General features: G+C 30.7%; 3 protein-coding genes across 11 annotated transcripts; 1 reads left to right on the forward strand and 2 right to left on the reverse strand.

Annotated features, from left to right (window-relative positions):
* Nucleotides 1-4,618: 4,618 nt before the first annotated feature.
* Nucleotides 4,619-9,727, reverse strand: LOC148575254 (callose synthase 5-like). 9 transcript variants are annotated; one of them, XM_088505000.1, is made up of 6 exons: nt 8,941-9,727; nt 8,666-8,832; nt 8,446-8,574; nt 8,066-8,334; nt 7,906-7,973; nt 4,619-5,641 (listed from the first exon to the last, which is right to left on the reverse strand). In XM_088505000.1, exons 4-6 carry the CDS (start codon nt 8,201-8,203, stop codon nt 5,578-5,580), a joined length of 270 nt encoding a protein of 89 aa, XP_088361126.1. In that variant the 5' UTR covers nt 8,204-8,334; nt 8,446-8,574; nt 8,666-8,832; nt 8,941-9,727; the 3' UTR covers nt 4,619-5,577. The 9 variants fall into 9 exon arrangements, with proteins under 9 accessions (XP_088361126.1, XP_088361122.1, XP_088361129.1 ...); XM_088504996.1 differs by having other exon boundaries at nt 7,897-7,973; nt 8,941-9,723; XM_088505003.1 differs by having other exon boundaries at nt 8,666-8,815; nt 9,127-9,719.
* LOC148575255 (pentatricopeptide repeat-containing protein At2g20710, mitochondrial-like) lies at nt 4,941-5,453 on the reverse strand. The gene has a single exon (XM_088506142.1). The coding sequence runs from the start codon at nt 5,451-5,453 to the stop codon at nt 4,941-4,943; it is 513 nt and encodes a 170-aa protein (XP_088362268.1).
* Nucleotides 9,728-15,099: 5,372 nt separating the features above from the next.
* LOC107627738 (kiwellin-1-like) lies at nt 15,100-15,669 on the forward strand. Its single transcript, XM_016330560.3, has one exon. The coding sequence runs from the start codon at nt 15,100-15,102 to the stop codon at nt 15,667-15,669; it is 570 nt and encodes a 189-aa protein (XP_016186046.1).
* Nucleotides 15,670-17,237: the final 1,568 nt, after the last annotated feature.

Here is a 17,237-nt window from a genome sequence, read left to right on the forward strand (position 1 = left end):
AACAAAGCAAAATTATTACATACACTATAGAGTTAAGTTACAGTTGGTTAATGCTAGGACACTAGCTAGATATAGAAATTAACCTTAGTATAGGTATGATATATTGTTATTATTATATTTAATTTAATTATTCTGTCTGTTGCTTATAATTTTATTAAATTTATAATTAAATTTTTTATAATATAAAAAATATTAGAATTAATTAAATATTTTTTTATAAATTAAAAATATTTATAATTAAAAACTTAATTATATTTTTGACCGTATGTATTTTGAGAGAAATATTCGGTTAATTTTAATATTTTTGACATAAAAAAGACCTAATTTTAAAATTAAAAATAATATAAAATTTAATTAAAAAAATTATAAAAATTTAATTAAAAATTTAATAAAATTATATAAAAATTAATAGAATGATTAAATTTTATTATTATTATTATTATTATTAGTAGTAGTAGTAGTTAAGATCCTGTGGCTACTATTGTAGTGACGGCATATACATGAGAATTTCTTGTCAAAATTTCTAAGTTATTCTGACATTTCATGATTAGAAACTGTTGATGCTTTGAAACTGAAGACTGATACAGGTATAGAGCAATAATTGATCTAAATAGATTAGTATATTGAGGGTTTTAAACTCGCTAACTCTATATTTTAGAGATATGATTAAATTTACCAATTATTGAGGGTAGGTTCTAAAAGTCCAAAGCTTGTTGGAATGAGAATTTACTTTGATGATGTAGTAATTGGCTACTTTCTTGGTAGAGCAATTATTGTGAGAAGTGGATGAAAGTACGAATTTTGAAGATAATTAATGACGGAATTTACTTGCATAACTTTTTGTTCAAAACTGAATTACATATATATGCTATTATTTTGAATTTGAGATAAAAACAAAAGAATAAAAAAGTGATGTGTTCAAAACTTGATGTTCCAGTAGAGATAGTTATTATGATATTGTTATTCTTAAAAATTTAAATTGATAAAAGAAGATACGTAACATTTACATAGGTTTTTTTATTATTTTTATACTAATCTTTTTTGAATCAACAAAGATTAATTTCTAGATTTTTAAGTTATAAAAACAAATTATATTATAAAAGAATTCTTTTTAAACATTTAAATCAATAAAAAAAGACATAAATATTAATATTAATTTAAAACATTTTATCCTAATCAGAGGCTTTGCATGTAAGAGAACGAAGAAGTAGTTTAATTAAGTTTCAAAAGAATATATCGTTTAATTACTACATGATATATTAATAAGAATGATTGCAATAATCTCTAAGAAAAAGAAGCATATACTATAAAACTATCCAAACGTTTTGATGATTGGGCATTTGAAACAGAAGTTTGGATTAATTAAGGGAAAATTTACATAAATGGAAATACAAAAAGAAAAAATAAAATAAAATAAAATAAAGAGATTACCAGAGAAGTAACATATTCCGAGATATCAAATTGTATTAAAAATTCTTCAACTCCATTAGGTCATGCCAATAAAGTATGTATTTAACTTATTAATTTAAGCATGAATAAAAAATAAAAAATAATAGTTAAACTTAGGCATGCTGTTAGTGGTGCCAGAGAAAAAGTTGAAAAACTTTGAACAAAAAACGCCAAAGAGCACTAAAATGCTTCATGGGAATAAGAGAAGCCTCTTGTTCCCTCCTTTGTTTGAGTTCGGATCACGTGTAACTATATATATATACTTCACTATAATAATAATAATAATACAGAAAAAAAAAAAAGAACATATGTCGCTTAGAGCCTGAGACGCTCTCTAACTAACATTAATCAATTAAGTAATAAGCTTAAAATAGAATAATCAAGTCCTAATGTTTTTGTAGGTATATCAAGTGTAAATATATTTAGTAATGGACCATATATAATATCTAGCGCTTTAGTAGGGTTTCACGTTTAATTCATTTACTTAAATTCTATCAAATTTTGAATTCCTCCCCCCATCATATTTAGCTCCTTGAGATACCTTGAAAAGTTAGAAGCAATTTTTTTTTTTTTTAAATTTTCCTTTTTATTATTATTTTTTTTGGAGACTGTATCTAACATAGCGACGGATCTTATTCACTACTATATATGGATGCAAAGTCATACTTATTATAATGATAAATCCCATCAACTGATCCATCAAATTTAGTTTAAGGTTAATGCTAATCAAATAATAGGATAAATTATATAGATAAATTGATTATTAAAATTATATAAATGTCTTAAATTAAATTTAATTACATGCATGTTTTGCTTGACTTTTTATAAATCGATTTACACTTTTTTTAATGTAAATTAAATCTATGCTGTATCAGTAATAAATCGAATTAACTTGATTCGATTAAATATTGTACATCACATACATACTAATTTATATTAGTAGTAAATCGAATTAAGCTGATTCGATTTAGTATGTATGTGCTATATAGTAATAAATCGAATCAAGTTAATTTGATTTACTCTTGGTACAACATATACATATTAAATCGAATCTAATTAATTCGATAATTTACATAAAAAATTAAACAAAAGATGTATATAACCAAATTCAATTTAAGACATATATATAATTTTATTCTTCAATTAATTTATCTATATAATTTACCCAAAATAGGTAAAACTATCGCATCTAATAATCTTAGGCTTTTGTAATTACATTGCTTCATAAATTTAACAATATACGATGAATTTACTACTCAGGTTGGTTTAGCTTAAAATAAGACTGTAGCTTAAGATTATTGCTTAATCACAAAGGTAAAGCATATATAATCAATAAACAGTACACAATCAAAGTAGTTTAATTTGCTTTGTATATAATTAGTACTAGAATTTTACGAACCCTGAACCTAAATTATATCGTAATGTATAAACTTTTCTTGCTCGAAAATTATGTGAATTTTCTATAAAATTATTATTAAAAATATAACTATTTACGTATAAATTTCTTATCAGCTTATGTTTGAGAAAAATAATTTCATAGCATAATATTAAAATTTTTGTGATTAAAAAACTCTAAATCTAAAATTTAATTTTTATTGACATTAAATCCCAAAAATTTATCAATAAGATAGACTATTAAAACATCAAGAAAAGAGGGACTAATTAGAATAAAACATGATATACACCACCAAATCCAACATTGATTTAGGGAAGTAATAAACAAATTTATCATCTTCTGATTGATTTGAAGTTCAGATTGTGAGATAGAAACATAAACATACTAACAATGACGTTGGCAATTTTTTAATCGAAATTAAGCCAAACATATATCCCAAACATATATCCATAGTTATCTACTGCTACCAAACATACATATCTTTATAGGGTGTCAAGTCAAAAGATAAGGTCCATAAATAACTAGCTAGACAACCTATTTGAGATATGCTAGATTATCAATAACTCAATCTAGTAACTATTATTAAAAACTGCATAAATAAAAAAAAATTGTAGTTTTCACGTATGTATTAAAATAATTAGAGATATAATTATTTATGTTATTATTTTTTATCAGTTTAAATTTTTAGAAGAAATAATATCATAAAATAGTATTAGAATTTTATATTCGAAAGATTTATTTAGAGTTTGATCTTTCGTGAATTCTAAAAAAAAAACATAAGACAAACAAAAAAAATTTCTTTAAAAAAATCAAACAAATACAAAAAATTATTATTTAAAAATACATATTAAAAATAACGATGATAATGATCTTAACTCAGATTCTATCAATAATGATGATGATGCAAAAAGTGTATATATATTCTAGGGAATGTTTTTGGTGGAGAAAGTATTTTTAAAATTTTGAAAGACCATGGAATAACATGTTAAATGAAGGGCTGAGATGACATCTGTACAATAGTTATTAAAAATATTACTTTTAACTCAAGGTTTAATGTATTTGCAGATCGGTTCAAGTTGATTTGGTTGAACCAACTATTTAAAGATTGGTTTTTTTGAAAGAATTAATTTTTTTTTTACTTTGTAATATGGGCTACACCTACATTCTACCCAAAAATTAATGTAATACAAATCTATACTTCCAAAAAACAGCTTGAATTACTACTTACAGTTCAACAAAAAATTACTCCATATTTTAATGATCAAACACTACATATTTTAATGAAACACATATTCTCATGTACAACTTCATCTTTTATATTGACGTATGATATTTATTTTTTGAAAAAAATTGAAGAAAACGAAAGAGTTTATAATAAATTCCAAGTGATTTAATTTATTATTTCTAATAAGAACAATAATACATATTATAAAAAATTAGAATAATAAACCGTACACAAAAATTACAATTGTAATATCAAACAAAAAATATTCTATAATTATTTTAATATTTTCAGTATTTTTTATTTAGTATTATTTTGGACAATAATATTTTATTACTTATGACTCTATTGTTATATATGATCAATTTTTTATTTACTTTGTCATTTTTAATAAAATCAATAATTCATATTATAACAAAATTATAATAAAAAATTAATTAAAAAATTAAAAATTAAAATATAAAAGAAAGTATTAAAAATGATAAAAAAATTATAAAAAAAATTTATTAAAACCAATAATGACCAGCAACAAACCTAAACACACGTCAAAGTAACGCAAAAGCTACAATTTCTTGCTTCAAGTGAACGTGCTTTTGGGATACAAAATTACATCTACGTTTAAAGAAAAAAAAGTTGCCAAACATCAAAGAACAACGTTAAAAGAACTTAAATGCACTTTTATCCTTTTCAACGTGTAATAGTGTATCAAAAACTATAATGTCTTGTTTAAGCAGAATGAGTACATTAGGTAATGGAATTCCTAAAAAGTTATATACCAACATAATCCACAAAATACTAGTCTGATTAATAAAGAAAAAGATAGAAATATTGATCAACTTCCAGCCTCGTCGCGACATCGAACCTGCAGTATTGTTATTGTGACTGGCTCAATTGAGATGACCTCGAACACCCCAACACCTCCAGGCTTGAAGTCAGGGTTGTTCGTGTTCCATCTTCCTCTGGCTCTGAAATTTCACCAATTTGTTTATGTGAATCGCCTCCCAGCACATCAATTGCAGGCACATTTGATTCCACATCCTTAATCCAACTCATCAGCTTGTTATGAACATCAAGGGAGACAATATTCTTGCTGCTGAGTAACCTTATCAAATCCTCTGCCTCCTCCATATCTCCATTAAATTTCAAGTACTGAAAAATGGCAGCTAAGGAGTCCAGTAGTGGCCTCCACTTACACCCCACTTCACAGATAGAAACTGCCTCTTTCATACATCGAACAGCCATCGAAAAATTTCTTTGTGGAATATATCCAAGCAAGAGCCCTGACCAAGTCCATAAATTTGGCTTTCCTCCCTTCATGATTGTCCTATTAACAATGGCTTCAGCTTCTTCCATATTGCCCTTTCTGCTGTAAGCTGCTATCATCATGTTTGGAATAATGAAATTTCTGAAATACCGGTTTCTAGATTCCCACTCCTCAAAGATACTCTTCGCATGTTCAATGTCATCCAACTTGAGAAATGAACTTATTACAGGTTCAGAGTATCCTTTCTCAGACATCTAAAATGTCACCATCATCACGCATTGGCCATCCAAGAGAAAAGCAATCAGGTGACCTGCAACACAGTGCACAAAATAAATAAATCAAATAAATTCAATAACAACCAAGGTTCGGAAAATCGGACCGGTCATCAAACCGCTCTAGCTACTGGTTTATTGGTTCACTGGTCTAACCGGTTTAACTGGTGGTTCAACTGAAAAAACCGTTTTAAAATAAAAAAATAAATAAATTATAAATAAACATTCTAAAATATAATTATAGTATAATATAAATATTAAAATAATTTTCAAATTTAAAAACTACATTAAATGTCATCAATCAAATTCATATACTCTTATTAATATACAAACTCAAGTTAAATAGTATAAAGAAATATTAAATATTAAATGTCAACATAAAGATTTATCAATCATCAAAACCTCAAGATGTTCTTGTGAGTTTCTTTTTTTTTTCTGAGAAAGACAAGGTTTCCCCTTGTCCAAAGCACCAGCGACTAATATTCACCTTAGACAATTCTGGAACATGAGTAAGCTCTTCACCTCTATGATCCTATCATTAGTCTTTTGGTTCAACTTGTGTAGCCGAATAATTTGGCTGCAGGATTTAAATTATCGGGTAGCCCTTTCTTATTGTGCAGCGAAAGCTCTTGTTGAGATGCATAACTGGAAGGACTTGTTAGAGAATGACCAAGTATGTTGCTTTCTTTTTTCCCATTGCTCCTTTCTCAAATCTTACCTTACTCATCATTTGATATCTTTTGCTTTCAGCTGCAAATAGAGCAGAGGCAAGGTCGAGTATTCAAAGGATGGAACAAAGGGAAAATATACTTCCCCCCCACATACAAGTATTCAAACAACTCAGGCAGGTATGCAGGAGATGGAAGACATTCAAAACAAAAGAGAACTCCAGCATGGTAGTGTTCTTAGTTCTTACCACCATCACCTGTATCAATCAGAGAAGTCGTTAATGGAAATACAAAACAATCAAAATAATGCATGCTTTTTTTCTCAAGGTGTGATAGAATCTTATGGCATGGGAGAGGTCTTCACCAATTATCTTACGTTCGTGGGGAGTCAAGATTCTCTGATCATAGACCTGTGTAGAGCATATTCTCAGCAGAAGTTGATCAAAGAAGCTCTAGTGGCCAAAATATTTCAGCAAAACTAGCATTCAACATTCCAAAACCAGCAAAACCAGCAACTACAAAACATTAAAATCTGCCTACAGCATTAAGCATTTAGCACATTATGAAACATTCCAAAACACTAAATCTTCACCCAGCAAAACCAACAACTACAAAACAAAGCCATTAGCAAATTTGAACAAAAAAAGTAGGAGCCATCAGCAACTAGTAAACCATATAACAAACTAACAGAGCCATCAGTAAACTAACAGAGCAATCGAGCCATTGAGCAATTCAGCCATATCTGCCTCAGGCATTCAGCCATTCAAGTATTCAAATACAAAGTAGAATTCAACCATTCAAATACAAGTATTCATCAACATTCTAAGAAATTAGGCATTCTAGAATCACTGAATCAGAATTCAAATACAAGTATTCATCAACATTAGGCGTTCTGGAATCACTGAATCAGAACCATACATTCTAACATAGACGATGAAACAGAGGAGACACTCACCTGGGTGTTGACGAAGCGAAGACCAGCGACGGTGCTGACGACGAGCTGAGACGAGAGGCCAGACGAAGCGGCGGTGCTGATGACGAGCTGAGAGGCCAGGCGACGGCGGTGGCGATGACGAGCTGAGAACCCCGGCGGTGGCTACTGCGCTGGGATTTCGGAATGCTAGGGTTCACTGTGAGAGTGGGAGTGTGAGACTGAGATGAGTGAATGGGGGAAGAAAGGGGGGTTCTCGAGTGGTGGCGATGACGAGCTGAGTACCCTGACGACGGCGGTGGCTACTGGGCTGGGATTTGGGAAGCTAGGGTTCACTACTTCACTGTGAGGGTGTGAGACTGAGAAGAGTGAATGGGCATGAGGGAAGAAAGGGGGGGTTCTCGAGTGGTAACCGGGTTGGGGTTACTTTTTTTTTTTTACAACTAAAAACGGTGTCGTTCTCCTGTTTTATAAAAACCGGCCGGTCACCGGTCCGGCCCAACCGACCGGTTCACCGGTTTTCTCCCAATTTTTCCCCAACGGTTATTAAAGGAGGACCGGACCGTTTACATCGCCGGTTCGCAGTTAAACCAGTCGAACCGGCCAGTCCGGTCCGGTTTTCAGAACCTTGATAACAACTGATGAAACGGACCAAAAAATCAATTCAAAGATAAAATAAAAAAAGGAAACAAACCAGAAATACTCATTTAGATCATCATAGTTGCACCATGCTGCGTGAGGAGCGGTTCCATTTCTGCTCCTCTTGGCTTCCTGTATTAATTAACTGGATTACTAAGGGCGTAGTGACCTAGAGAATATAAGTACTTGACTATTGCAATGTCTTCGATAAAACAAAAGCATACCGTGTCTATTACTCGGTAGAGGGGAGTTATAACCTTGCGTAGAAATGCCTCTTCATCACCACCATAAGAAGGCTTGATATTTTCACCCGTAACAATGCTGACATTTCCAGCCATTATACCGTGTAGTTCATATGCCATCTGAAGTTAGAATTGGCCATTATTAGACAGGTACGTGCCATGTTTAGAGGCTCAGGTTTAGGGTGTAGTCTTATATGAGAATTAGCAAGCAGCAGAATCAAATGCTTTCTCTGATTCCTGACGTTGTCCCTCTGCACACAAATTTACCATATGCAATAAAAATTTAAGCAGATTATACAAAAAAAATGTAATGAATAATAAATCATTCTCCTCTAGCATTGTGTGTTGGTCAAAATACATGCCTGGAAACTAAACATGGCTTTAAGCCAATCAAGCAAGTCTAGGTCTCCTGTTCTCTGTCTTTGTTGCTCGAAAGAACTAGGCCAGTTCAAGCCTTATGTGTTCCATAGCGCAGAAACAGCAGCTTGAATCTAATAAGGAAAGAAAGTCCAAGAACTCAGTGCAATCCAAATAAAACACAGATAATCAACAACAAAACTTCACTACCAACAGAAGCAATACCTCTTCAAGTTGCATAATGGGTAGAGTATCTTTTCTCAGACATCCAAAATGATACCTACAAACACAGTTCATTTTCACAAAGATCTCAAAACTCAACCCAGAAAAACATAGTATCTTACTATCTTATAACATTTGAATCGCACTTTACAGCTAGATCATGATTCAACCTAAAGTTCGAATAAATAATATTTTTATTAATTAATTAAGGACTAAGTAGTAATTAATTATTGAATATGGAAGAATCAAAACACAACACACAAGACTTGAATGAATGCTCTAATCTGAATAAAGCCTAGAAACCAACAAAGAGATCAGACTATAATTTTGAGCTACTTGAATGTTTAAGAAATTAGATTCTAAACTTCAAAGTAAGCACAAAAAAACAAAGAAACATGAGTGATAGAAAATTAAGAATTTAAAAACCCTAAATTGAGGAAAAATGTGAAAAGATGTAAAAAGACCTAATATGCACTGATGGATGGACTTGGCCATGCCGGACTTGAAGACGAGAATATGGAGGCGGCCCTCGAGGAAGTTCTCGACAGTGAGAGAGAGAGAGGATGTAATCGAGCTTGTTCTGCGTCTCGTCGAGGAGGTCGTAATGGAACATCCTCAGAGGCTTGGGCGTTGCGACCAGATCTGGAGAGGTGATGAACTGCGGTGGCGACGGCAACGACGACGGCGAGGCGAGCTCTCTCTCCTCTCTAAATCTCTCTGTTTTGCTCTTCTCTCAGATCTCCTCAGCCAGCGGCACTGAGTCCACACCCAAACTGTGCTCCGAGTGCTTCACATCCGCCGGAACAAAAGCAGAACAAGCGGCAGAACTTGCTGGGGAAGATGACGCAGCGATGACATCGTGCGGATTTGACGCGCTATAGTGAGAGGGAGCTGGCCTTGCGCTTCAGAGCTCCGGCACGGTGGCACGTTGGTGTAGGCTCAGATGCGGGTGAGTCGGTGGTGGTGGAAGGAGTTGGCGATGCGGCATCGCGGTGTTTCTCCCCATTGGAATCGAAAAAATTCTGATCAGGGTTTTGGAATCCAATCACTCGATCTCTTCCACCATGGTGCGACGTTGGTGCTTTTTGGTAATAAAAAATTTTAAATTTTTTTTAAATTTCTCTCAACCGTTATTCTGCTTTATTTGTGAACCAACCTATATATTTTTGATTATTTAAGTTTATAACCTGGTCCTTCAAGCTCCAGATTATTCTTTTCCCACCGAAGAAAGTTCCTATATTCTATATTAGTTAGACCTTATTTTTAACTTTGACATTAACGGTTTGAGTTTAATTTCAATAAGATCAAAAGTAAAAAGGGTATAGACGTATAGTGATAATTGTTTTTGGTCAGAAATAATTTGCTGAAAGATGTAATACATATAGCATTTTCGTATCAACACACCCAAAAAAGGTGCAATATAATCTATAAAGGTCCACCATATATAATTCCATAAATGTATGCCTACTATATGAATAGTAATTAATCATTATGAATTTGATCAAAAACCAAACAGATTATTAGAATTTTATCAAATCCCAATCTAACTTTTTGTTAATATTTATATCGAGTAAACACTAACAAAACATCATTTTTTATTGTTTTTTTTATTATTTAGCAATGATTTTTAACGTTGCTAAATTTTTTGTAAGAGTTAAAAAAAATCGTTAAAACATAAAAATAACCATCGCAAAAAATGTTGTTTTATTATGACGTTTATTCGCTACAAATATTTCGTGACAGTTCAAAAAATGTCGCTGATTTGAGTGTCGCCAGACGCCATAAAATTTAGTGACGATAGACAACTATTGGTAGCACCATCGCTAAGTTGTTTATGATAGTTTTATGTGTATAAAATTGTCGCTAATTTATAATACTTATTCGATGATATTTTCAATTATATTTAGCGATTATTTGGAACCGTCACTCAATTATTAGTTTCTATGATAATTTTTTACTATATTTAGCATAAATTTAAACTATCACAGTCTCTCTATAAAGTCAGATTTTTCATTTTTAAATGCATGTTGGGGTTCAAAATTGCCACAATTTCTCGAGTATTAGATTTTTTTTTAGTTATTACATAAATAATTTTCATTATAAATAATAATTTATTATATGAATACAAATACTATAATATCAAAGATTTTCTTCTTAAAAATAGAATTCCACAGAAATACTAACATTGTATTTCAAAATATAATATATGTAGCAAGTTTTCCGTAGTCATAATCCTACAAAATCATAAATTCAAATAACAATTTTTAGCATGTTTTCCAAATATATAAATTCAAATAACATAATTTTAACATAGAAAGTTAACAATAATTTTAATCATAAAACTTCTTAAGTGTTAGATAATCTATTTTGTTGAGGATTATGACTAATAGAAAAACATCATCTTGATTATTTGCAATGGTAATTCAAAATCTATAACATAACATTGAAAATATAAAAATATATATTTTAGAATAAAATAAAAGACAACAAAATATATCTTTGGCAACTTTAGTTTTTACATGACAATATAAGTATAACCATACAAAGAAACCATAAAACAACAAGTGGGGAGAGAAAAAAGTGGGAAAGAAGATAAAAAAGATAAATTAAATGAAAAAATTGTTTACATGAAATAGTTAGCTTGCACATTTTGATTATATCAATATTTAGCTAATGCAGAAACAAACTTTTAGATTTTTAGACAATAAATAAAATGTGTTATATTATCAAGCCTTAAACTTTAAGTCAATTTTTCTACCATCAATTTTTTCCAAGAATATAGAGCTATGCAATAATATGCATCTAAAAGCATCCACATGAATTGGTATTTGTGTAAGATTTGCCTATTTCATATTAATCAAACACCCACTATGAATTTTCATGAGTGAATTCCAACTTTGGCATGAAGAGAGAGAGCCTCCACTAAAGCAATGAATTGAATTCTTTCAAACAACTCGGTAACCATTTTAACTTTACCACAATGCAAAAAGATTGGTTAGATACTAAGATTCAATATATGCTAATACAGCCAATAAGACAGGACATCCTATAACAAAAGTTAGCTTTGTTGGTTTATACATCATAGACCAAATTAGGATTATTATCTAGGTTAATCATGAAGAAATTGAAAAAATAAATGAATTGACAAAAATTAGGATTATTATCTAGGTTAATCATGAAGAAATTAAAAAAACAAATGAATTGGCAAAAAGCATCTGAAGATATTATCTAATAATATAAAAAAAGTTTGGCAAGATCAAAGAATATTAGAATATATATTTATAACACACTTGATAAGTTAGTTACATTGCAGTTGTAATTAGTTATATTGTTTATGGCTTGTAAGTTAATTATTGAACCATTGTATAGCTAGCTAGCAAGCAAGCAAACTTATCATTAGACATTCCATAAAAATAAAACATATAGTAGTATGCTATAGGAAACTACCAACTCAAATAGCTAATTATTGATAATAGAAATCAAGAGTTGTAGAGTGTGAAGCATATTGTTGTGTGGTGTCGTGTGAGTTAATTGTATGGTGGCGGATCTGGGGAACTCACGGCGGCGACGAAGGGGAGCAGTTCCGCGGCCAGGTTTTTGAAGGAGCAATAGAAAGTAACTAACTAACTAACTGCATAACAGATTTTTCCATACATCCATTAACTAACTCTAACTAACCTACAACTAATTCTAGCTAACTTTTGTCCTTACCATGCATTTACACCCCCTTCAAACTAATGAGTGGTTTTAAAATCACTTTGAGTTTGAACTTTAGCTTATCGAATGTGGCAGTTAAAAGTGGTTTATCTTATAATGCAAGACTGTATTACCAAAAGAGTTTTATTAGCCATATAATTGATGTCATATATTTGAATACTGGCCTTCTAGTTATGTTTTCTTATGGATGCTACAGCACTATAATTCTCTTTGTATTTACTGTTTTACAAAATAAAAAATAATAGAAAAATAGAGTTTGACGAATATAGGGATTTTAACAAGTTGGACAAGGCACTTGTTCGAGTTGTTACCCTGGACTGGTAAGGTAAATAAAAAATATTGTGACTCCTTGGTAATGCACGAACCAGCGGTTGGGGTACGTACAAGGAGCTCTAATGCTAAAATCAAGAGATGTAGGAGTAGAATATGTGTAACTTGGTAGTAATCCTCACTTGGAGGCATTTAGGTACAGTTTGTTTGAAACCATTTAACATGAGAAAAGAATTCTATTTCTTTTAAAAAAAGAATTCATTTCTATTTGAAATTCAATTTCATGATTTGAAATAACTATAATATATTAATGGAATAGAATTTAAGTTTAAAGAGTGTGAGAGTTAATTTGGAAATCAGGCCCTTTTTTGTCTGATTTATAAATGAAGGAAAAATGAGAATTGAAATTCTCAAAGAAATTCAAATCATTCATTTTTAGTTGTTCTAAAGCAAGAACCAGAATTCAACTCTCGAGTGAATTCTAATTCCTAGCATTCCAAACAAGCAATGTTTGTTTTTAGAAAATGGAACTTAAGAATTGAGACTTAGTATTATGTTTAGTGGTCAAAAACTAAAATTTTAGTTTAGAGACATAAAATTTTAGTCCTTTCAGTCTTTTCAGAAAGTGAAAACAGAAAAAACTAAAATTTATAGAATTAGAAACTAAAATTTTAATAACATTTTTTTAAAAATACTCTTATTTAATATTTTAAATTCTAAATTTACCTCCCAATTTTCATATTTATCTTAAACCAAACATGATACTTAAACGTAACTAAATCCGGTATATTTTATACTAAACACAATATAAATATTTAATTTAATCTTAGTCTCTCTCTATCTTTAATTTTTAATCTGTATCTCTTTGTTTCAGTCCCTTCCAAAATATAAAAGGCAAGTGGTTGAGTAGAGAGATGCCCCATAGTTGATCTGGCTAGTGAGAAGCCTCTAACATGCTTTCTAAGTCGAATCGGATACATGTCAATCACTTCGAAATAAGACCCAATTTATGTGAACCGAATAGTAATTTTTTTATTTGGACAAATAATAGTTAAGATTATTTGAGCCTCAATCGGCTAGAGTATCTCTTAGACTCTTATTGGGCCTCCCCGTGTCACAGGCATGTGATGATAACATCAAATGGGCTTTGAGCCTTTCTCTGTTGGAATGTCTGAACTGCAATAATGTACATAATCACATGTTTGGTCATTTTTAAATTGATCAGCTGCCTTGGACAAGAATGTTACTCAAGGTTCCATAAAACACACCTTTTGCAAAATAAACCAACATTACCAAAAACTTACATAGTTAATATTACGATTTGATTTTCATAGTCACTAATAATAATGTGATCATATCATCATAGTAATAACGTTATTGTTGCTTAGAGCCATCTATCCTTAAATATAATATATTAATAAGAAGAACAAGTTTGTATTCAACACTTAAACTTACAAGCTAATATAGTATTCAAAATGTGTCATGCATAAACTTATCATCAACGGAATTGGAAATGAAACAAAATTGACATAAACTTAGCTTGCCGTAATTCAAAATCAGAAGTGAACCAATAATTTGTCTCCTACTTGGTTTAAGTTATGAGATAAAAAAAAAAAAAGCCAGAGATTGTGAGACAATAAAAGCGAGTTTCTAAGGCAATAATTGTTTCATGTCTATGTTTATTAGAGACATGGACACAATAACACATGTTTATTGTTTAATTACTGAGATATAAATTTTCAAAGACACGTATACACAAATGGACACAATAAACATTTATTTAGTCTTTCTAAAAAAAATTGAGATACCAAAGAATGAATATGGACACTAACTTTTGTATTTTTTAGTTAATGTCTTTGCAACCAAATAAATCTAATATTAAATTATTCTTTTATGTTTATATCTTTATGTATATTTATGTCTATGTCTCAATTTTGAGACACCAACACCGAACTCTTTCTTTAAACATCTTTTTGTCCTTGAGTACTTTTTTTTTCTTAGCATAGTAACCAAATGTTAGAGGGAAAAAATGAGATAAATAAAGTAATAAATAAACTCCAACTACTATATATATATCCATTGTTTTAAATTGTGTATCGCACATCTGCTAATATATGGTCACAGTAATGTGAATAATAGTTAAGATATTAATAAATATTCCGTTACATATTAAATTATCTATCGATTTAAAACTCTAACTCGATCCTATATTCACTTCGTCCTATTACGTCGGTGCAAAACATAATGTTCTTTCACCAAAAAACTATCCTATATAGTTCTTAGGTGTATAATATCAAGCATTGACCCTTGTTCTATCCTTCAATGCTCAAAGCCAAATGTTTTAGTTGATGAGGATTATTGAAGAAATGTTTATCTCTATATATATGTATAGCTTCACAATTCTCCATATCCATCAAAAGTATAATAAACACAAATAATTCATAGACAAAATGAAGAATAACTTTGGTTCAAAGGCATCATTCTTACTACTATGTTTTCTTCTCATAACAAACTACTTGTATTCTTCTAGGGCACAACAATGTCGCCCTAGTGGCAGAATTGAAGGGAAAAAGCCCCCTCCAGGGCAATGCAACCAAGAAAACGATTCGGATTGTTGTAAACAAGGAAAGATGTACACAACATATGAATGTTCGCCACAGGTGACTACTCACACGAAGGCATATCTCACCCTTAATAGTTTCGAGAAGGACGGAGACGGTGGTGGCCCTTCAGAGTGCGACAACCAGTATCATTCAGATGACACGCCGGTTGTCGCACTCTCGACCGGATGGTTCAACCACAAGAGTAGGTGTCACAAGAAGATCACCATTCATGGGAATGGAAGAAGTGTTGAGGCAATGGTGGTCGATGAGTGTGACTCAACCATGGGTTGTGATGCTGACCATGATTACCAACCACCTTGCCCTAACAACATTGTTGATGCATCAAAGGCTGTGTGGGAAGCCTTAGGTGTCCCTAAGGATAATTGGGGTGGACTTGAAATTACATGGTCTGAATAATCCAATGCTTAATTTTATATATTAATATATATAATCATATAGTACTATGTTATATGTGGATATATATGTCCATTAGTCTACCTTTTTTCTGTGTGTGACGTATTATATGTGTGTATGTAAATATGTTCATTCTTGTAATCTTGTAATTGCCTTTATGCATAATTTATACATTTTATAGTATGATATTGGGTAGATATAAACTTGTATATATATGTTGCCGTCAATTATATTTTAACTAGAACTATATTGTATTAATAAATAATCAAAGTTTGAAATTGCTAGAGTATTAACCTATTAATAGGGATATATATTATATAGTCACTTTATATTATACTATATATAGAATACACTGGCAGATCTTCTCTTTGAAAACGGGCCATCCCAAATATTTTATAAAAAATTAGTAGTCTTAATTATAAAATAAAATCAGTTCAATTGGTTAAACTTTTCTATTCTTAATTTAATTAAACCATGTTTTATTCCTACTCTCAATACTCACTCAATTTTTTTTCACTGTAAACTTTCGGCTGAAAATTGAACGGATTTGTGCACAAACAAAATAGAGACTACCCCTTCTCATCATAATAAGCTTTTAACACACAAACATAATAAAGTCCCAATGTAATCATAATAATTAGAGGTCTAGCTCACTGCTGACAAACAGGTTAGTATAAAGTGGAATAAGTATTTTTCATCATTTTAATTTAATGTTATTTTATATTTTATTAGTTTTTATTATTTTTTTTATATTTTTCACTTTTTTAATTATTTTTTTACAGACAACAACAAACACAAAAGATAGTGGCGGTTTTTTTTGCAATTAATGACGGTTTTAAACCACCACAGAATCTAATTCCAGTAGATAATAAACTATTCTAGTTTGTGGCACCGGCAGTTGATTTTGTGGTAGATAATTTGGTGGCGGGTCAAACCCGCCTTGATATGCATTTGTCAGGATTGACACATGTTTCCTGGTGTGCAAACCGTCGTAATTTTAGGACTTTTTCCAATTTTTGAAAGTTTGTAAACTTTTTTTTGACGATTTTAAAACTGTTGCTAATTTCAGTACAAAGTGTTGCAAAAAAATTGTTTTGTTTTAAAAATTGCTGGTTTTTTTTTTTAAATATCATACATATATTTTTTGGCGCTTTTTAGAATTCTTTTAAATATTACAAATCTCATTATTTTTCATCTCAAAATTTAAATTGGCGGAAAAAACAAAAAAGTTCAACTGCGAAATAAATTAATATATTTATAAAAATATCAATAAAGTAAATCTCTTGTTAAGAGTTGCATAGTCAAATTTAAAAAAATGTTTGCTTTAAACCAAAAGAACTTCAGTCTTAATATCTATTTTTCGTTTTGTCCTTCCATAAAATTCATCCCTGCAGCGATGTTTAATGGCAGCTCCTCACCCTGCCATTGAAATAGATATCTCAGAGCACCCTCCGTTGCCTGCCTCTCTTTCTTCTCTACTGCAACTTCATCCTCCACCGCCTTCCTTTCAACTTCTCGACTTTCAACTCTGCTTGTACTTCAAGCAGCTTCTTTTGGGTATCCTCTATTTG

The sequence above is a fragment of the Arachis ipaensis genome, chromosome B2 (genome assembly GCF_059453495.1).
Source record: "Arachis ipaensis isolate K30076 ecotype BB chromosome B2, ASM5945349v1, whole genome shotgun sequence".
Taxonomy (NCBI): Eukaryota; Viridiplantae; Streptophyta; class Magnoliopsida; order Fabales; family Fabaceae; genus Arachis; species Arachis ipaensis.